Below are 21,813 nucleotides of genomic sequence, written 5' to 3' on the forward strand. Positions count from 1 at the left end.
TGTTAGGAGCCTGCAGGCCGCAGTAATGTAAAATAACTTGCCAGACATTTAAAACACAATGTAAAATGATTCATAGGAGCGGCGACGTCAAGATCAGTGGGACAGAGGTTCTAATGAAACAGCTAAAGTTGCACAAGCAGATCTGTTTACCTGATCCGGTTGAAAACATAAGAGGCCAGTTCTGTATCTAGCATGGCAAGAAAAACGAAAAACAGTCACAACGATAACAACTCCTGCAAGTATCTCAATGTCCGGGGCTGCAGCAAATGAGGAGAGTTTAATTTCCTCTCTCATGTCTGGCTGGCTTGGCAGTTTTGTGTCTCTCTGGTGTTAGCAGATAATAAGAAAAGGAGATTGAGCAATTCTGGTCTCTGGACAGTCCCTGCTTGAGAGCCAGTGTGTTGTAGTGGCTAGAATACTGGACTAGAGGCCAGAACGAATCTAATGATTACAGATGCCTTTCACACAATTCCAGAAGAGGAGATTCACTCCAACCTTTTTATTTATTTCTTTCCCCCAAAGATTTCCAGCTGTTAGGGAGTTTGAGAAGGGAACACAACACACATATGTACTGTTCAGAACATTTTCTACTAGGAAAAAAACAACAACTGGATGGCATTGAAATAAAATATGGTTGAAATATGGTTTAGCTACAAACCTAGTTGGAGCCAGGAATTAGCTAGCTGTGCATTAAACACACACACATCACTAACTAAAAATAATATACTTTGCCAGCTGAAGAAATGCACCAGAAGGGTTCAAACATCAAACCAGTTCACGTGACATACAGTGGCTTGTTTTCCTCCTACTAAGCCATGGTTTACTAAAACTGTTGTTTACCTGATCATCTGGACCCTGTTTAGTGGATTGCCTATGGCTTCTTTACTGCCAACAAACCACAAGCTGAAGCCATGGTTTGTCACTGACTCACAACCCTTGGTTTGTTTTAACTGTGGCTTTGGTGTCACAAAGAAAGCCAGCACCGTCCCCAAAGCAAGGTTTGGTTAGTCAACCCACCACAAACACTTGCCAAGCTACCAGAAAAGACCAGCTGGAAAACAAACCACATTTTAGAGAAACAAGCACTGGGTTTGTTTTATTGTCCATGGGACAAATCTGTAGCTTGTTAAGCAAACCATGGTTTGGTGTGAGTTGTGCAAACGGGGCCAAGGAGGACATAAAAATCAAGAGCTGGTTTTTTAAAGAGAAAAAACCCTGAAAGTTTTCATCAACCCAAATTACAAGCTAACCACGGCAGACACTACTCTTGCGTCTCAGATGTTTATATATGAAATGTTGAGGCGGGCTGTGCTTTTCTGCCAGCACAAAATCAAAAGAAGGGAAAGGTGTTTCCAGCTAGGGCTTCCCCCAGGTACTCCATTGAGGGGGCTTCCTTGGACCTAGAAACCCAGAGGGCACACCAGGAGAATTCCTATGTTTCTAGGAAAGTGGGTCTCACCAGCAGATGACTTCTACAATGACAGGCAAATTTCACAGTGCTGTTGCTCATTAGAATGGTGAGGCCCCGTGGTGCCAAGCAGAAAAGTTCTTCATGGGGTGATCTACCCAGGCAATGCTGGTATCCCTTGCCATGCAGAGTCCCCACCAAAACAGATAATTTACAGACTCCAAGTCATGCTCCCCATCATCTGGAGAGATGGCACCTGCGCCATTTTGTTATATTTTGGTTAAGTCTTTCTAAGGCCTTTGGGTATCTACACATGCTGGTAAAAAAAAAAAAAAAAAGCAAAGCCATAACTAAATCCCGTCTTCTTGGTCAACTTTAAGTGTTGTGCCGTTTGCGTTTTTTTTAATTATTTTTTTTATAAAAGCGGGGGCGTTACTCTGGCCACCTTTGGACCCCCATTACAATGGTGTTTCCACCTCACTCAATACGCAGAAAACTCGTCTGTCAAGTCTCAAGTCAGTATCAGTTGTTGAACAATACCGAAAGTCCAGCATTTCCTCCATCGGGGCGGCTTTGGCGTCAGGGCGGCCTAGGAATTGATCACGTTTCCTGACCACGTCTCGTGCTTTATCCCCGGAGCGAGGTGAGTGATGACCACCTCCACGGCCTGGAGCTTCTCGTTCTTCGGAGGGATGGTGCACACCTTGTAGGTGACTTCATCCCCGGTCACCGGGACGTATTCTCCTTCAATGCTTTCAGGAGGCAGGGGGAGAAGATACAAAACAAAATAATTGCCCAAGTGGTTCCCATCACAGGACTTTGCCACAAACTCAAAAAAGGAAACATAGAACCCACAAGAATGTTTTTATTCATTCATCTGGTTCACACTAAACCGTGGTTTCCCCAAAGTAGTCGATATTTACTCAGTCACCCTGGGGATGGAAAACAAGTGTATGAACTGTGTTTCTTAGGACCCACCCTGTTTCTGTGGTTGTAACCTATTCAAAACTGTTTTATCCCTGGGTTTTAATTGTTGTAACCCACACTGGGACCTCGGGGTGAAAGTGGGTAAATCATAATCATCATAATGCTCCAATAATAATAATAATAATAATAATAGGGAAATTTGAGTCTCAGAAATAAAGGTCATGGGCATGTACAGAACACACCTCCTTTGCCACTTCTGTATCTTAATGATTCCACAATACAACAGTGACTGGTGATTCATAAATCTTGATATTTCATGACTTTGCTTCATTTACATGACTAAGAAGTTGTAGTGCGGTCGATGGCAATGTTATATATCTCATCCAGGGGTCAATGAACTCAGAAGCCTGGGAAAGCCAATGCTAAGCCTGTCCTTTGTGGTCAGCAAACCACAGATTAGCCACGAGTTGTCCGACAGACAATCGCGCAGACCAAGGCTTGCTTCTCCACAGCTTGCTTGGGTTTCCAGCTGCTCTTGGCCTCTGGCCTTTGTGGCTTAGCTGTACAAACCACAGTTAAGAAAGGGGGCCAGATTTGCACGTAATGCTGAATCATAGATAGGAGACAAATGAAGCTTGGTAAGCCAGTGACAAACCATGGCTTCAGCTTCATTCTAGGGCACAGGTGGGGACTCTTTCCATCTCCTCCTCCCCAGGCCATCACGCTGCCCCCCTCACCAGCTTTGCTCTGCACCACAAGCATTCTTGCCTGGCTGCTGGGACGTGTCCTTGAATTCTGATCGTGCATTCTGCTGGCCTTGGGTGGAGTGGGGTGTGTAAGAGTGTGCAGAAAACAACTGGCTTTGCAAAGGTAAAATTTACATTCATTGCTCCGCCAGCTTTGCCTCTGGCCCTGGCTCACTGCTCAGTGCCGGATTTACGTATAAGCTAAACAAGCTATAGCTTAGGGCCCCACTCTCTTGGGGGCCCCCCAAAAAATTAAAGGAAAAAAAGACTGGATGTACATTTCCAAAATATAAGATAAAAAACAAATAAAATAAAAGCTACATACAGCAACAGTGTTTTGTGTTGTGTAGGTTCCTGTAATGTAAGTAATGGGCCCCATCTGCTAGGCTGCTCCCTAAAATATCACTGGATTGCTCATTTCTATATATAGGGGGCCTACATTCTGCATGGCAACATGTGCAAATGGCTTTAGATACCTAGTAGGTCCATAAATTACCATATAGCATATATTCAACACAAAAAAACAGCAACAATTTGTTGCTGACAAAGGACAGCTGGACATATAAAGGGCCCCATTATCTTCAGTAGTGTTGCCGTGATGGGAATAATGCAGCCCTCAGGATGAAAAGATGAAGGGCAAATCCATTCTCCCCACCCCACCCCCCACTTACTCAGAAATGTGCACAAAGATGTCTGGACTGCCATCGACAGGCGTAATGAAGCCATGGCCCTTGGAGCGGCAGAAACATTTACACACACCCTTGTAGGTAGGCCCTTCAGAGGCTCTCGTCGTCCTGTGAGGAACAAAAGCAAGTTCAGAAAACCATTCCCCACCTCTTCTTACATTAGGGCGCGGAAGTCAGCTTCTAGGGAATTAATGTGGCTGCTTCTGAAAGTCAAGTTTCTTGTCCATATGGGGGAAAGTGCACGGGCAAAATGCCTGCTGAAAGCAGAGAAGCCTGAGAAAAGCCTGAATAAGAGTTCAAGTAATGCCACAGGGTGCTTCAGTGTCCTATGGAACTACCCACCACCCACTTACAACTAGCAGAAGAAAAATGGCAGGGCTCACACTTCACACATGGAAGGCCACAAGTATGATCCCGGCATCTTCAAGTAGGGCTCAGAGGGAAACCTACCGAAAACCCTGGATTGCCTCCGGCAATACTAAGTTAGACGGACTAATGGTCAAACATGGCACAGGGCAGCTTCCCTGTATCCCTACAAACCATGCAAAATGAGGAGAAATCAGGCAAATGTATGCAGGTAGCAGAATTCAGATTGTCAAGAGAGACCTGGGCACAATGCTGTAGAATGTAGTGCTCTTTTTAGGAAAACAGGGTGAAATTCAACACCATGCTATTACAAATATTCAATCTGTTTGCCAGATCCCCCCTCCCACGTGCTGTTCTGTTGGTTCCCCCAATTCCCCCCACAAACCAATTCCGGGAGGTGGGGAGCCCTGCTGCGCAAACAGATCCCCTCATGCAAGGCTTCTAAGTGAATCTCACCCATAGAGATGCATCCAACTACATTATACTCAGAGTAGACCTGCTGAACTTGATGGACTTTGATTAGTCATGCCCATCTATTTAAGAGGGTCTACTCAAGAGTTGGATAAGCATCAAATGTAACCCACAGGGAACTGCTTTACACTGAGCCAGACCGAGGGCCAATCTAGCACCCAGTCATCAACAATACTCTCCTGGGATTGAGGCAAGAGGCTCTTCCGAGCCTTACCTGGAGACACCGAGGACTGAACTGTCCGAAACAGCTGCTGAGCTAGATGGACCAATGGTCTGATTTAGTATAAGGCAGCTTCCTACATTTGTAGGTAGGAATCAGAATCTGGGGGAAAGTGTCAGAATCATCCAAGGACAAAGCAGAGCTCATAACTGGCCTTGAAGACATGGCCTTCTAAGATCATCAGAACATCATCAGAACCTACTGGATCAGGCCAATGGCCCACCTAGTCCAGCTTCTGTTCTCACAGTGGCCAACCAGGTGCCTCTTCTGGGAAATCTACAAGCAGGACCAGAGTTCAACAGCACTCTCCCCTCTTGCAAAGCCATCACAGCTAGCAGCCACTGACAGCCTTATCTTCCTCCATGATTTTGCCTAATCCTCTGTTTAAGCCATCCACGTTGGTGGCCATCACTGCCTCCCTGCAGCAGCGAGTTCCATAGTTTGTGCAGTGTGAAGTTCTTCCTTTTATCTGTCTTGAATCTTCCAGCATTCAGCTTCCCTGCATGTCCCCCTCAGCTTCTAGTGGGAGCGAGAAAAAGGGTTCTCCATCTATCTGTTCCCTCCACACCATGCATAATTCTATAATATTCCATACTCGCCTTTTCCCTAAACTAAAAATTCCCAAACTCTGCATCCGGGGAGCCTCTCCATCCCCTGGACCCTTTTGGTCTCCCCTTTTTCTCTGAATCTTCCCCAAAATCTGCAATATCCTTCTGCTGCCTTCCTCACCTTGACGAACTGGACCTAAGACCTTCCGACGCCATGGAGAAGCCCACCTGCCTTGAGTGAGAGAGGGCACAACTTTCTACAGAGCATGGTAGGCCGTTCTGCTCCCATGCCCTCTCGCTTCCCCGCCCGCCCGCCACCTCCCTCCTCTCAACACAACTTCTGAGCTTCTGGACTGGGTGCGATTGTGACATAGCCAGCCATCCCAGAGTCATTTGTACTTCCCCGCTTGTCATAATGTCATTCAGCTGCAAGCTGAGCTAACCTTCAGAGCCCCAGGGGATTCAGTCAGTGACACACCCAACTTACAGCTGAGAGATTACACTCTGCTGCTCAATTCGGTATTTTGCAGAGTTGGAGGTGGGGGAAGGAGTTGTATTATCAGGGATTTGTCTCAGCAAGACCAACTCTCAGTGGAAATCTACAGTGACCTCTCAACCATCTACGGCCAGAGTAATTGCTTCCTGGGTGGGCTGTATGGAGGTGATCACAGAAGGAACCAGGCAGGGTGAGGCTTGCAAAGGTGAGTGACCAGAGTTGTCTTCTTCTTTGGCAGTCACTCATAGCCGAGTAAGATTGCCTTCCATAAACACGGTTTCAACAGTGTGTCCGTAAGTGACAGCGGAGGCCAATTCTGGATCCACACGTCCTTTCCACAGTAGGAACATAGGTCTCCAGGCAGGAGTTGATCATGGTGAGGGTTTGCCATTCCTCTTATTACATTTCTCCCTTTCGTCCTGAGTTCGAGCGTCTTCAAAGTCCATGACACCTTTGGTAAAGGCTATTCTCCAATTGGTGCACTTGCAGGCCAGTGTTTCCCAGTTGTCGGTGTTCATACTACTTTTTCTTTTTTAACCAGGGACAACACCAGCGTTTGTTTTGTTTGTTATTAATTTATAAAAAATATTTGTATACTGCTATATCATAAAAATGTATGTTGAAGCGATTCAAAGCAAGAAACACATAAAACCATAAAAGTTAAAAACAAGTTAAAAGCAAAAAAGTTTGAAATGTTCATTGTGGTACCAGCAATTCAGAGTCAGGTAAGAAGCAAATTATCCCTATCTACCTAACAAAATTTATATACCACTTTATGGTAGCAAAACCTCTAAGGGGCTTAACAAAAAATATTAACATTAACAATAAATAAATAAATATTAACATTAACAATAAAAAACAGACGAAAACAATGAAAAACTGTTTTAGAAGATTGAAATTAACAGTAAAGGAGATTAAAACACAGCAACATCAGTATGCCTGGTTAGGCTTGCCTAAGCAACATTGTTTTAAATGAGCACCGAAAGAACCCCATTCCACCTGCTCCCCTTGATACTCACGCTGAAAATGTGCGTGTCCTCCGCGTCGGAAGCGGGCTTGGGATGAGGTAGCCTCTCATCGGAGACGGGGAACGCTCTCTTGTCCTCCGCCCTTCTGGAAGTCGGAGGCTGCGTGGAGACGGAGGCTGCTCGTGAGAGGAAGCAGATTCTGAAGACATTTCAAAGACCTAAACAGGAGAGGAGGTCTTGCTTTAGAAGCAGGAGTTTAGTTGACCAATCTTCTCATTAATTTAGTTTTTGCTCTTGCAAGTTGAATGTCAGCCGCTCTCTCTCAGCTATCCATTACAATGATGCTCTGAGGTGGTGTCCATTAGGGCTGGGCGATACAGTGGTACCTCAGTTTTCGAACACCTCAGAAGTCAAACGTTTCGACTTTCAAACACCAAAAACCTGGAAGTAACTGCTTCGGTTTTCGAACACTTTTCAGAACCTGAACATGCCACGCGGCTTCTGTATTGAGTTTTCCAGAAGTAAATGCTTCAGTTTTTTAACGTTTCGGAAGTTGAACGGTCTTCCAGAATGGATTACTTTCGAAAACCGAGGTACCACTGTATCTGGTTTTCAACATTGTGATGTATTACCAGCTAAACATTGTGATATACCGATTAGCTGGCTTCACTGTTTTTCTCACATTGTGATTTTTGCATAGCATGTGCACAAACACACACACACAACATGGATTCGCAATTATATTGCCAGGTCAAAAAATATGAAACTGATATCACAAAATGGACTTCAAACCAGTTTTGGACAATATATCACCATATTGCCCAGCCCTAGTGCCCATCTTTGAGTAGAGCAGAATGTGTCATTTTTTACCTTACTGCAGGCTGAGAACTTTTAGCTAATCATGCTTTGCAATCTTTTGTTGTATTTTATTCTGGTATTATATGCTTCTTTAAAAACAAACAAACCTATAAATCACTTTGAGACCAAAAAGAAATTTTTGGTAGTAAGCGACAAATAATTATCCTAAATAATGATAATAATAAATAATGACAGAACTGACAACACGTTACTAAGACTCTTGCTCAGGAAAATGCCCTAAAACACAACAGGAAACCAATTCAACACAGAGAGTTCAGATCCAACATCAATGAAGCTCCCACATAGACGACTGCATGAATTATGCAGAGGATCTTTGCCTGACATCTCATGTCAATGCGACAATTTTCCACCCCTTGTAACAATAGTGGAAAGAACAAAAATTTATGGCTTATTAGTAGAAGAGCATCCAGGAACAGACTCTCTCTCTCTCTCTCTCTCTCTCTCTCTCTCTCTCTCTCTCCCCCTCCTCATCCTCTGTTTAATTGCTCCAGGTATGAAGAGGTTATAACTTTTAAAAAACAAAGCAAATGAAGTCAAGATCCCATGAGGAATAATATGCATTCACTCCAACCCACTATCAAATTCCAGAGAGTATCATCACGCTGCTGGAAACAAGGAATTTCTCACACTTCATGTTAACTAGGTAAACACACACACACTTAGAACCAAATAGCACCAGAGCGTGTTAAAAAGATAAAATGTTGATGGCCCAAAACTGGAAAGTTAAGTTATTCCCTCATTGAAAGGAATGGCTTAATAGAGTTTGAGCCATCTCCATAATGGCGAAAATAACATATTATCTAAAAGTGAGATATGCAAGCAAATGCAGAAATAAATTTTGGGGAAACTAGTCTCCCTCTTGGCAGTGTGGCCCAGAAAACAATTATCTCCCGCAAAAGCAAATTCAAGTAGGTTTTGAGGTTTGTTTTTAAAGCAAATGTTAATTTATGTTATATTTTCTTGCAGGAATATTTATGATTTGAAGGAATTTTATCTGAAGCAGAGTTTCATTGATTATTGTTAATAATTGTCAAAATGGTTAAATACGTAAATAATGTTCAAAATCGCAAGTGCCATAAATTAAAGAAGACCAAACATTGAGTATTTGATATTTTATATGGCTTTAAGATTCCAAAGGTCCAAACTCAGAGGGAAGTTGGCGCAAGGCAGTTAAAAAGGGGAAGAGCAACTGACACAAATTCAGCAATACTGTCTCTGTGAATACATCATACATTTAAAGCACATTCCCCACCTTCCTGCCTAAACAATTCTGGGAACTGTAGTTTACCCCTCACAGAGCTGCAATTCCCAGCACCCTTAACAAACTAGTGTGTGCCTGCTTTAAATGTATGGCCAGGGGAGAGGCTTTTAAGAAGAAAAGTTATCCCAAACGGAGGTGAGAGCTCTCAATAGAACCTGCATTGTCAGGGGCACTATACCAGATGTCAGAGACAAACAACAGGGGAAAGAGAAAGAATATCCATGCTGTGCTCATAAATTTCCAAAGCCATCTAGGCAAGCAGTTTGCCCGATCCACTAGGGCAATTATGGAAAAGCTTCACAATGCTTCACTTGGCAAATTTGACTCACAAACTGAAGCAATTATGGAGGGTGGGAGCTGAGTAGTGTATTTATTCAAGAGGGGCAAAAAGTATATACTCCAATATTTATTTATATTTTTAAGCATTAGCCAGGTTGGCCTTCCTGAAGCCCCTATGTTCAGTAGCCGTATAGCTCTGTGAATTCCACACACCGGCATCACATCGCTACCTGAGTTTGCATTCTTCCTCTGCCCTCCTAGTCCCCTTTTTCTTTTATGTGTGTGGCTTTTCACCCAGAAACCTGCCGGCAGGAACTGTCCTGTATATAAGCTGCTCTGGGAGCCCTTTTGAATGAAGAGCAGGCTACAAATATTCCGAATAAATAAGGATGGCTGGCTGGGCAAGCAGGGATGATCTTCTATTGATGCAAAACAATAACCAAATTCTGGCCACCCCAGAGCAAAACATGAACATGAATGAGCTAAAGCACAGCCTGCGGCTTCCAGCACACGACATCCGTCCGATTCTTGCCACAGGGCTTCTGGATTTCTACAAACCACACGGTGCAGAGAGGGGAAACCCAACAGCCATAGTTTTACTCTTCCGCCTCCATAGCACGCTATCGCCCTTCAGTTTACACATCAAGGCAAACACAACAGAGGCATCGGGCTGACTCACTTAATTGCCAGCGCTTATCCAATTCCCTTGCTCTCTGCCCTGCTTGCTCAGAACACAAAACACAAGCAGCAGTTCAGCGGAAACGAAGCCTTTGTCTCCCTCCCAGCCAGATCCCCTGAGGCCAGACCAAGAAAACAGATTTCTGTCATTTGTCACAGGACGGTCACAGGGAGAGGAATAATACACCGCAAACTGTTTCAACATCGGAGGAGGAGGAGAATACTGCATAGGAAACAGATCAGCCTTCCCAACTGGGTACCCTTCAGATGTTTCAGACTACAGCAGTGGCTGCCTGAACGATCTGGAGCGCAACAGGTTGGTGAAGGCTGTTATATAGCATCCATGAATAAAAACTCAAAAGCTGCAACAGACAAAGCTATGGCTTAAGCGCTTTGCATTTGCAAATTCCAATTCTGCTAACTGAGGCATGCAGCAGTCTAACAACAAATCTGACTACATTTTTTAAAAAATAAAAAAGCAGCCCTTGCTCTGCTTAATGCTTTCAAAGGCCAGAAACAGACACAACCCTACTTCCTTCCTCCCGGTAGAAGCCTTCTTGCCAAATCTACATACAGCAGCTGGATGAAGTAATTAAGAATATCTCAATGTGCCAGGATGGACCTGGACTGAAGCTCAGAAATAACATTATTCAACTCTCCCCTTCATGAAACAGACAGGCATCTCTTCAGTGAGAAAATGAGCACATCAGGAAGAATGCTTCCAGCCCTCCTTGGCGAGCAAACTTTCTCCTTGAAAGAGGTTATTTTTTATGTAGAGGGAGCCCTCCAAATGGTATCTCCCACCTATGCAGTCTGAAGTAGTACAGTCCACTCTACCATCCCGGGACTCTACCATCTCATTGTGCTGCTTGCATAGTGCAGTTCTTGATCTGGCTAATTAACGTGCCATATTAACAATGCAAATTCCGGCAACTTGGAAATCAGCCCCGCTGAAAACAATGATGAATTGCTCCCAGGTAATTCTAACCCTATCTACTCAGAAGGGAAGCCCTCCTGAATTCAATGGGGCTTACTCCCAGGTAAGTGGGGTTAGGATCATAGCAGAGTAGTCTTTTCTATTGCATTTGTCTTCCCTTACAAATTGACTCAGGACTCACAACATCACCCCATCTGACAAGATAGGAGAGAAACATCTGTGGAGTTTGGAAAGCCACTTGGCCGGGTGGTAAAACCACACCCCTGACTCTTGCTCAAATAGAGATGGGCAAAGCAAGAGGAAGAGGCATGCCAGGAAACATTGGTAATAGGGACCATATTTTTAGATCAGCATGTGCACAGGCTCAAAACAGGTAGATGTGCTTTGAAACAGAGAAGACATGAAACAAAAATTATATGCGTGCACAAAGGATAGGCAAAAAACATTAAAATCAATCTCCACTGGCTTAGCCTACAACTCCAGATGTGAGAAAGGTAAAATGCCAGCCAGGAACATGTCAAGAACACCTGAAGGTGAGTAATGCTATCAGCGATATGCTAAAATCAGTGATAAACCAGGTTAAAACACGGGCTGACAAAACACGTCTACCGTATTTTTCGCTCTATAACACGCACCCGACCATAACACGCATGTAGTTTTTAGAGGAGGAAAATCCGTAGGCATGCCACCCGTAGGCATTCCCTCCATAACACGCACAGACATTTCCCCTTACTTTCTAGGAGGAAAAAAGTGAGTGTAATGGTGCAAAAAATACGGTATATGTTCCGTACAGGCTTGTCCAAACAAAAGACGTGTTTGCATGTGTTTCAATCTGGGTTTTTGCTTACCATTGTTTTCAATTATGTTTTGAAAAACATTCTGCATGAGTGTTTTTAACTGTTTTTATTTATTTCATTGTTTTCTTCTTTTTGTAAACCACTTGAGGTTCATTGGCCTTTTTTTACAATCAAGCAGTATGTTAATCTGCTAACATAAATGGCTTGCGTGAACAGAAAGGTCTAGTGCTGGAGCAAAAGACCACAAAGATGGTGAGGTGAAGCTCTGTAATTGGTGGGGGCCACCACTAAGAAGCCCCGGCACACAAAACACCCTTGTTACCCACCCTACTTTATTTGACAGGGGGCACCCAGAGCAGGACCTCCAAAGAGGTTTTGAACGCAAGAAGCTGCCCTTATACCAAGTTGGACCACTGTGGAACATGTTTTCCTTTGAAATTAAGACAGGTTTCTGGGCCAGAGTCATGGCTCAAAGGCGAGGGCTGCACTGCCCACCAAATATGAGAAAGATTATCCACCTATCTCTCTGGCTTCTGACACAACCCATTTACATTCCAGCGTATCTTTTACAACCATAAGGTCTAGAAACTTGATTGTCTCTCTATACTGTTTCTGTAAGAAAAACTGTAGCTGCAGTGTGGGGCTTGGTGGGTTGGTGAGCAGGGGAAGCAGCCCCTAGTATGTTTGTGTTTTTTTAATGGAAGCATTGATTCTCAGGAAACTTGAGTCTTGCCCTCATTAGGTGGCTTTTCTGCACAGAATCATAACATGAACGGAGGTCTGGCTGCAACATGGCCCAGCAGCTCTGTGAAGGGAAAAAGAGACTCCATTGGCCCCTCCTTGCTTTATCTAGTAGTATGTCAGCCACAACCTTGCCTTGGTAAAAAGAGATGCTTCTCTAGACCTTGAGACAGGAACACAAAGCAGGCGAAAAGGCAAAATGTATTATTATAGCATCGCACTGTCTTGTAATCTTGATTGAAAACAGAGCATCCTCAACTTGGGTGATCTCCGGATGTTGCCGCACTCCAAGTCCCATCATACTTTTAGGTTTAGAGAAAAGGCGAGCAAGATGAAACACAACAGAGGAGAAAATGGACACAGAAAAGTTGTTTCTCCCTCTCGCGTAACGCGAGAACTCAGACGTATCTGATGGAGCTGAATGCTAGAGATTTAGGTCAAGCAAAAGGAAGGCCTTAATTACGCAGCACATAGTTTAACTATGGGATTTCACTCCCACAAGGGGAAGTGATGGATACTAACTTGGGTGTCTTTCCTAGAAAATTAGGCAAATTCCTGTACAAGGAGGCTATCAATGACTACTAGTCAAAAGGGCCTCTCCTCTCAGTGCCTCTAAATACCCGCTGCTGCTGTCCAGGGATACAGAACTTGTGTGCTCAGAAAAATGCCTGAATGTGGCTATCCTGACACAGGACAAGTGATCCAACAGAAGAACATACAAGAGCAGCTCTGCAGGTCCAGGCCAAAGGCTCATCCTGCCCAGCACCCTGGTCTCATGGCCTTACGTGACTCTTCTGAGAGACCTGCAAGCAGGACTTGAGCACAACAGCACTGTCTCAGCAGAACATAGCCACTGATGCACGTATCTGGCTACATAAATCTGTCCAATCCTCTTTTAAAGACATCCAAGTTGGCAGACATCACTGCCTCCTGTGTGAGGGAGTTCCACTGTTTATGTACCGCGTGAATAATTTAGCTGTCCTGAATCTTTCAACCTTTGTCTCCGCCAGCAGCAAAACATTTCCAGCCGGCTCTGCCATTTGGTGCACTTAAAAGATACGCGTGTGGGCCTGAGGCACGTTGCATCTGCTCCTCATACAGTTGTATCTCAGGTCACAGGGGCTTCAGGTTACAGGCGCTTCAGGTTACAGACTCCGCTAACCCAGAAATAGTACCTCAGGTTAAGAATTTTGCTTCAGGATGAGAACAGAAATCGCGTGGCGGCAACGGGAGGCCCCATTAGCTAAAGTGGTACCTCAGGTTAAGAACAGTTTCAGGTTAAGAATGGGCCTTCAGAACGAATTAAGTTCTTAACCCGAGGTACCACTGTATATCAACACTATTTCACCCATGAGCATAGACAGCTGCCTCGTACTGAATCAGACCTTTGGTCCAGCCCAAGCTGTAACAGGAAGGAAGGCCATCCAGACGCCTGGGGAAATCCCTCAGGAAGAGTATTCTCGCCTCTCCCGAAACTGGCTTCCAGCAACTGCTATCCAGAGGCATCCTGCTTTCCCAAAAGTGGAGAAAGAACATAGCCATCATGGCTGGAAGCCATTGATAGCCTTCTCCTCCATTAATTTGTCCCTTTTAAAAAAAAGCTATTCAAGTTGGTGGCCATCCTGTGGCAGGGAGTTCCACAGTGTAACTATGTGCTTGTCCTTTCTTTTATCTGTCCTGAATCTTCCAACCTTCTGCAGGCATAGTGTGCGCTCCAGCCACTAAGCTTTGAGGCCTTGGGAAATATTGCTTCCCACTCCAAGTCCCTGGGGATGGAGATAACTTTATTACAATACCAATAATAACAAGGCTTTCAGCACGGATGCCGATGATTCAACAGCAATTCATCAAACAAGCTGTCACGAGATTTTTCCACCTAGCAATTAAGATACATTTCATTGCGTTGTCAGAAAAGCAGCCCACGCTCAACGCACCTCGCAACCCGAAGGATCCTCACCCACTTTTTGAAAAGCCAAAACCGCTCATCTTCACCATCAACACTGCATGTGTGGCCCATCAATTAATCCAGCCCCTTTTCCTACACCAATGTTAATATACTGACTTGACAGTTATTCTTACATTGGGAGAAAGTCTAGACACAGATATCCACCGCCTGGTCACATCAAGGCTTGACTACTGAAGTTGGGTCGGGGGTGTACATTGGGGCTACCCTTGAAGACTATTCAGAAGTCTTAATCAGGTTCAGGACAGATTACCATATTTCCTGGGACTTGCCAAGCCCAACCGTATTTTGCAAACGTTTTAAAGATCACCACTGCATTCTAGTAACCTTTCAGGAGCAAGGATATATGAAAGGCCAGCTGCATAGGCAGTCAGTCAACTGCTCTTCTGGTGCAGGGACTTCTTTGTGGTGGCACCCTGGTTGCAAAGACTTCAGTGCTGTTAGCTTTCATGTCCCAGAGAAGGCTGCTTTATTCTCTCTAGCTAATGTGGAGCTGGGAAATCCTGGACCCAGGAGCCAAACGCAGTCCCCCAGGCCTCTCTGCCGGGCCCTCCCTCCCTGCCTGTCCAGGCCCCACAGCCCACTACTCATTCATACCCACTTGAGTGTTCTTGCCTGGCTGGATAGTGTCCTTGAATGCTGACTGTGCCCCTCTGCTTCCCTGGACAGAGAACCGGGAAGAGATTGCAAGTGTGTGAAGAAAACATCCTGCAGTACAAAAGTATCATTTTCATTCATTGTTGAACCCATTTTTACCTCTGGCCCTCAGGCTGAAACCCCTGTTTGAGTGTATGTTGCTGCATTCTGCATTTCCTATCACAGAATGCTATTTTACTGCTTTTTATGACTTTTTACTGCATATTTAAATTGACGTCTTACTCCCAAGGTTCAACTTTTGTTAGGGGGCTTAAAAAAAACAAAAACGGGAAGATCACTTGGAAGAAATGGATCTTAGCCAGATTTTGTTTTGGGCTGCTTTTTTCCTTATATAGAATTATTTATTTTTACCCAGCCTAACATTCTGAAGAGTTTTGTACCATTGCCATATGAGTTGCCTGCTTTCGTTTTCCATTCTACAGTCGTACCTTGGATCCTGAACGCCTTGCGAGTCGAATGGTTTGGTTCCTGAACGATGCAAACCTGGAAGTGAGTGTTCCGGTTTGCAACCGTTCTTTGGAACCCAAACATCCAACGCGGATTCCGATTGGCTGCAGGAGCTTCCTGCAACCAATCAGATGCTGCACCTTGGTTTTCGAACGTTTTAGAAACCGAATGGACTTCCGGAAAGGATTTAGTTCGACTTCCAAGGTACCACTGTATTGTGCTTTCATGAGACAAAACCTTCCCCTGCTTGAGCTATCTCCCAAAGGAGGCCTGTAAATAAGTCCTTAAGGAAGGCCGCAATCCTAACCCCCTACTAACCTGGGATTAAGCTCCACTGATTTCAATAGGATTTACTTCTGAGTAGACATGCTTAGGCATCTGCTGAAACTAACTCCAGTACTGGGGGGCGGGGACCTTTTTCAGTTCAAGGGCCACATTCCTTGCCGGGGTAACTTCACAAAGGGCTGCATGTTTGGGGAGGCAAGGCAAAAGTGGGCGGATCACTCAATATATATGGTGCAATAAACCGGTTTGTACCCATGCACACACAGAGAGCTCTCTCTATCTTCCATACGTGCAAACAAGAGGCAAGATAAGAGTTCAGGTACACCTTCCAGCCAGGGGGAAACACTCAAGGAGAGTGCAAAGCAAGGCCTGTAGGAGCAGACCCTCCCAGTTTCTCTATTTTCCAGGGACATCCCTGATTTAGAGAAGCCGTCCCAGTTTCTGATTTGATCCTGGAATGTCCCACTTTTCCTTAGGACGTCCCTATGTTGGAGAGTATGGAGTTATCCGAGCCCCAAGCCATCTGAAGGCTATCCTGTGTAGGGAAGTTTGTTTAATGTTTTTATTATGTTTTTATATATGTTGGAAGCCTCCCAGAGTGGCTGGGGCAACCCAGTAAGATGTGTGGGGTATGAATAGTAAAATTATCATTATGTAATGGGATGTCCCTATTTTCATCGGAGAAGCGTTGGAGGGTATATAGGAGTGTGTGGCCTGGTGAAGGTTCTGAGGGCCAGAAAAAGAGTTCTAGAGGGCCACGTTTGACACCTGCCACTGGTCTCGTCTCCCCATCCCTGGCATAAATGATTAGTATTTTTTGTTGGTCAAAAAGAGCAACGTAAGTCTCTACTTCTTGAAACTACACATCGTAAGGCTACATAACAGTGTACACACTGGGCTGTAATCTGTCTAGGCCTAACTCACAGGGTTGTTGCAACGATAAAATGGATGCAGGACACTGGGGAGATGGGCATAAATGCAAGAAAGTGTAAAATAAACCTCCAGTTCAAATTTCACATCAGTCACAAACTCAGTGGTCCTGGGTATGTTATATTTCTCTCTCTCATCACACCCTGCATATACAGGACTGGTCAATATTACAGGGCTGGTGCCCAAATTGCCAAGCTACTGTGGGTGAAGCCGTTTTGAAAACTTGAAATCCACAACTTTAAATGTGAATGATTATAAAACAGAGTTGGCAGCATGCAAAAGACTTTTTGACCAAGGAGATCAGAGTTCAAATCCACCCTCAATTATTGCAGCTGAACTACGGTGCAACGTAACCTGCTTCGTATTATTGTTTTTGTTAGAATTAAATGTGGGTGGGGACACATGGAAGCTCCTTGGGAGGAAGGACGGGATACAAGGAGAAGAAACAATGATCTTTTGAATGCACTCAAGAGATGCCACCTTCTGGGTTAAGTTTCCTGCAGCCAGAAACTCAACAGGTGCAGTCCCTTTGCTTGAAGGAATGGTGAATCGTAGAATTCCTGCCTGCTAGGCAGCTATCGAAAGGCAAAGCACCACAAGAGAAAAGAAAATATAAGTAGCAATTCTGTTGGGAGTAGGGCTGGGAGGAAATAGCAGGCTTGCCTCTTCTTCCTTGGACTTGCACAATCAGGCTGGCCAATTGTTTCTGGAACCCCAGACCGGATGCCAAGCTCCTTCCTGGAAAACTGTGGCCTCCTCACCTTAAGTTTTGCCCAATTGCAAGTCAGGTTCTCTCACACTCCCAACAACTGAAGTGGCAAAGAGGTTACACACACACAAAATACTACTTTTAAAAAATGCAACATACCAGCTTTGTGTTATTGCTCCCCTCCCCATCAAACATGTTTTTCCCTGAATCCAAATACCTTTAATGCTGCAATCCTAACCACGTCTTCTCAGAAGTAGGTCCTGTGGAATTCAGTGGGGCTTACTCTCCAGTAAGCAGTAAGCAGCATAGGATTTCTGCAGATTCAGCAATCCTAAACTTTACAGTATTTACAAAAGATCAGGCCTCATCCAACACAGCAGGACTTAGTTATCTCTCTGTAAACATGCATGAAGTTGTCCCATGACTATGGAATAAAAACTCCCATTTTAACAGAGAAGCAGCAATCCTAAACCCCACTTACTAGGGAGCAAGTCCCATTGAGTTCAATGGGGCTTACTTCTGAGTAGACACAGTTAGGGTAGCACTGCTATTCTAAGTGAACCTGTTTTACCCCACCAGCTTTAGTATGTCCCTTTTAAAAAAAGGCTTTCATTCCCTCCTCCCCTTGAAGGTGGGGGTGGGACCCTTTAATGTTCAGAAAGGAGACCACACCTTGAATTTTTTTAAGGTGCCACAAGGTTACTTTGATTAAAAATACACTTTTTTATATCTTCCAACCTCACCCCACAAACAAAGGGACCATCTCCCCACCCTTATATCAACTCTTCCAGGGTTAAATTAGTTTGGGAAGTCCTGCACCTCTCCATACACGCCCCCCCCAAAATCAATGAAAGCCTTTACCCTTTGTCTGCACACCCCCCATAAAAATGAGGGGGGGCACGCAATTCACAAGTAACTTCACACACGCACACAACACGAGTGAATCCCCAAGTTTCAACGTCTGGTATCATTTCCCATTGGTGATTTGCTTCTCTTACCTTACAATTCTCGCTGTGTCCTTTGGTGGGATTGTCCGGGGGGGGGGGAACCTGCAGGATTTTCCCCGGGGTGTTGGCGGGGGGACGGGAAAGAGGAGTAAAGCACCGAGGCCACTTCCTCCACCTCCCCAAAGCGAGAAGAACAGCGTTTACACATTTCGCCCCATATCTCAGGTTCTACAAATGCTAGAAACTTGCTCTTTTCAAACAAATGGAAGCTGGGGATCTGGAGATTATATTCGGGGGCGCAGTTGGGGTCTCTGCCCCCATCTTGCCCCCCTGCAGACGCCCAGGGCTGTTGCCTCCCCCTTATCTCTTTGTTGCAAACTTCAATAGATCTACCCTTACTCGCAACTCGACCCCACATTCTCGACCCCCACGGCTTGCAAGTTTCACTCCATCCTCCAAGCGCCCAGCTGAGGCTACGACCACGACCCCGGGCACGCTTTCCCTGGAGTAAAGCCCCGTTTAAAAGAGCGGGGCTTACTTCCGAGTAGACCCGCGCGCTATTTCCTCTTTTTTTAAAGTTGCACACGCATCCATCAACTTTGCAGCCTCCCTTCCGCGCAAAAAATAAAGGAACAAAAATAAAATCCAAAAAAACCCCTCACCTATCTTCCCCTGCGAAGAGGTTCCGGGGCTCGCCAGAAGCTGCTGCCACCTTTGCTTACTTGCTGCCGTTCAGTGCGCGCGCCTCTGCGCTTCCCCGGGCCCCAGTCGGGAGGTGGAGCGGCTCCGGGAAGGCCAGCCCCCGGCAAGGGAGGCCCCTCGGGGCGGGGACTCCTGCGCCGCTGCAGGAGGTGCGTTTACGCAGCTGGCTGGCTGCATGGTCTAAGCGCGGAGGTTTCTCGGGGTCCCGGGGCTTCGCCCCAAGAGAACAGGTCTCTGCCCCGAGGGAGCTTGCAATCTGGAGAACGCGGAGGAAAACGAGGAACGAAGATAAGGTGGTTTGCCCAAGTCTTGGGGTAGAGATTGGTGGTTTGTTGGTTTACAGGGAGTTCAGAATCGTAGAATTGCCGAGTTGGAAGGGAACTAAAGAGTCATCTAGTCCAGCCCGCTGCAATACAGGAGTCGCAGCTAGAGAGCCGGACATAGGGTCGCCATGTGTCCTCTTTTTCCAGGACACGTCGTCTTTTTCAGGGCTAAAATTTGGGACAAATTGCATTTATGTGCTTTGAATGGCCATCATAGTGTAATTGTTATTATTGTTATTATTATTATTGTCATTTTTCATACAGAATGGTTATTGACATAAGTACATACAGAATGCAGTAAGAATATTGAATGTAACAAATAAAAAATAATAAAAAGACAATACAGAGGGGAGGGGGAAACTAAGAAATAACAGAGTGCAGTGCCACATACAATTATCACAGACAAAAAAGGTGAGTCAAATTAGTTTTCAATAAAGCTTGTCCACATATTTACCTGTGGAGCAGGAGGTTTAGTGGATGAGTTAACATAGGAGAAAAACTTATACCATAGGCATATAAAATAAAAGTAGTCTATTTTTGAAGGGGGTTTAAGTGTCTATATTTCAAGCTCCGAAACCGAAATACCGGTATTTTTTAATGTTTTAAGTGACTAGTGCTATAGAAATTAATCAGTCAATCAACCTTGAGTTCCCTTGGAGGTTTTGTTTATTGCTAGGGCTTGTGGCTGATGCAAATAACGATTCTATCTATCCCTTGGAGGGGAAAGGTGGGGTACAAATGCAATAAGCAAATACTAAACTTGCCATTGATGCAAAACAGGCCCCCACCAAAGCCTCTCTCTTACCTGCGCTGCACAGTAGCTCCTGCAAAGCAGTGGTAGCAACGGTGGGTTCTGGTGAGATCTTGTGTGCTGCACATTGTTTTGTGTGCTCTGCAAGATCTCGTGAGATTTGGTAAGATCTCGCAAGATCTCACCAGAAGACACCGCTCCTGCAGCTGGTACGGCTTCTCCACAGAGTCACTGCTCCTTGGACTTCTCCTGCCTGAGGCAACTGCCTTAGTCTACCTCATGGGTGGGCCGAGCCCTGACTGCGATGTTTTCCCCAGCTAATGCTTTATTGGTGTCAGGAGTGACCCACTTGTGCAACGAAAAGCAGGATGAAGAATGCTTGTTAATTAAAAAAAAGCACTTTGGGCTCAACCAGACTTGATACTTCGCTTTGAGGAAACCCAATCTTTACAGCTGAATCAGAACAAACATCGACTGGGTTTTCTGCAAATTGATGTTTGGAACTAGCTGTTTTTAATTGTAATTTGTTTATTTTTTGGAATGTTTCAACTGCTTCTGGTTTGTTTTTAAATCATGTATCTATTTACCCTAGGCTCCTTGGGGAGGAAGAACAAGATTTAATAATAATAGTAAACATCTTTTGAGCAGCAGTACTACACTTGGTGAAGATGTGGTCACTGAACACAGATTTCTCATGACATGTACAGTGGTACCTCGGGTTACAGACGCTTCAGGTTACAAACGCTTCAGGTTACAGACTCCGCTAACCCAGAAATAGTACCTCAGGTTAAGAACTTTGCTTCAGAATGAGAACAGAAATCGCGCAGCGGCAGCAGGAGGCCCCATTAGCTAAAGTGGTACCTCAGGTTAAGAACAGTTTCAGGTTAAGAACGGACCTCCAGAACAAATTAAGTTCTTAACCTGAGGCACCACTGTATTATCTAACATATAAGGCAGTGGAATGTTTTCCCATTACATTTTGTATTTTGTTTGTTTGTACACCTCCATGTTGAAGGACTTTCCATTCCAATAAGCTGTTTTGGAAATCTAGGCCTGGAATTCGGAAGGGGGCTTTTTCCTCCCCTGAACCCATTTTCAGGAGATGCCCAGACTCACCCAAAGCCTGCACCCAGCCTGGCCAGCCAAACAAAGAAGCCCTTTATTTTCGAAAGAGCCAGAACACAATGTCGTCCTGAGCTGCGGTGGTACACAGAGCCCTTTGTCTGCACGGCAGAAAAAGAAGGTCGCGTGAAATTAGTGTTGCTTCTGTTCAACAACAAAAAACAGGATGAAATGTTCAGATAGAGGGGTTTTAGGCAGAGGGTTGCAGGAAACACCTTTTGAAGTGAGGCAGCGGAAGATGTAGCAGTTAGATCAGTGGCTCTCAAAGGATGCAACACTCCACACTGGTGTGGCATGAAAAGATGGCAAGTGTGGCAGGAAGATTCAAGGACACTCAGAGAAAACAGTTAAACATTTCAGTACAGTATGGTATCCAAATATTGTTTTTATTTGCAGAATGTGGATAGGTATCTTTTCAAAACCAAGCACTGATAGGAGTTGTTTCTTTTTGTTTTCCTATATATTTCTTATCAATAAAAAATATTCGGTGTGGCGTGAGCAAATTTTTATTCTGAAAGTGTGGCCGAGGGGAAAAGAGTGTGTTAGGACCTAGGAGACCAGGTTTCAAA

The 21,813-nt window shown here is 44.9% G+C and overlaps 1 protein-coding gene and 1 long non-coding RNA gene across 4 annotated transcripts; one reads left to right on the top strand and one right to left on the bottom strand.

Moving 5' to 3' along the window:
- Positions 1-469: 469 nt before the first annotated feature.
- CARHSP1 (calcium regulated heat stable protein 1) lies at positions 470-19,132 on the bottom strand. Of its 2 annotated transcripts, XM_080981537.1 has the most exons (4): positions 19,009-19,132; positions 6,888-7,054; positions 3,753-3,875; positions 470-2,160 (listed from the first exon to the last, which is right to left on the bottom strand). In XM_080981537.1, the coding sequence occupies exons 2-4, from the start codon at positions 7,043-7,045 to the stop codon at positions 1,998-2,000; spliced, it is 444 nt and encodes a 147-aa protein (XP_080837663.1). In that variant the 5' UTR covers positions 7,046-7,054; positions 19,009-19,132; the 3' UTR covers positions 470-1,997. The 2 variants fall into 2 exon arrangements, with proteins under 2 accessions (XP_080837663.1, XP_080837664.1); XM_080981538.1 differs by lacking the exon at positions 19,009-19,132 and having other exon boundaries at positions 6,888-7,071.
- LOC308463286 lies at positions 5,554-10,309 on the top strand. 2 transcript variants are annotated; one of them, XR_013979541.1, is made up of 2 exons: positions 5,554-6,073; positions 9,517-10,309. It is a non-coding gene; the product is annotated as an uncharacterized lncRNA (long non-coding RNA). The 2 variants fall into 2 exon arrangements; XR_013979542.1 differs by having other exon boundaries at positions 9,554-10,309.
- Positions 19,133-21,813: the final 2,681 nt, after the last annotated feature.

Source organism: Podarcis pityusensis (genome assembly GCF_964106645.2).
Source record: "Podarcis pityusensis genome assembly, chromosome: 14".
Lineage (NCBI taxonomy): Eukaryota > Metazoa > Chordata > Lepidosauria > Squamata > Lacertidae > Podarcis > Podarcis pityusensis.

Excerpts from the sequence above, each read along its gene's own strand:
- CARHSP1 (XM_080981537.1), bottom strand. The coding sequence starts at position 7,045 with ATGTCTTCAGAATCTGCTTCCTCTCACGAGCAGCCTCCGTCTCCACGC. Across the intron at positions 3,876-6,887 it reads AGGACACGCACATTTTCAGC|GACGACGAGAGCCTCTGAAG; the intron begins GTGAGTATCAAG and ends TGTTCCTCACAG. Across the intron at positions 2,161-3,752 it reads ATCTTTGTGCACATTTCTGA|CATTGAAGGAGAATACGTCC; the intron begins GTAAGTGGGGGG and ends GCCTCCTGAAAG.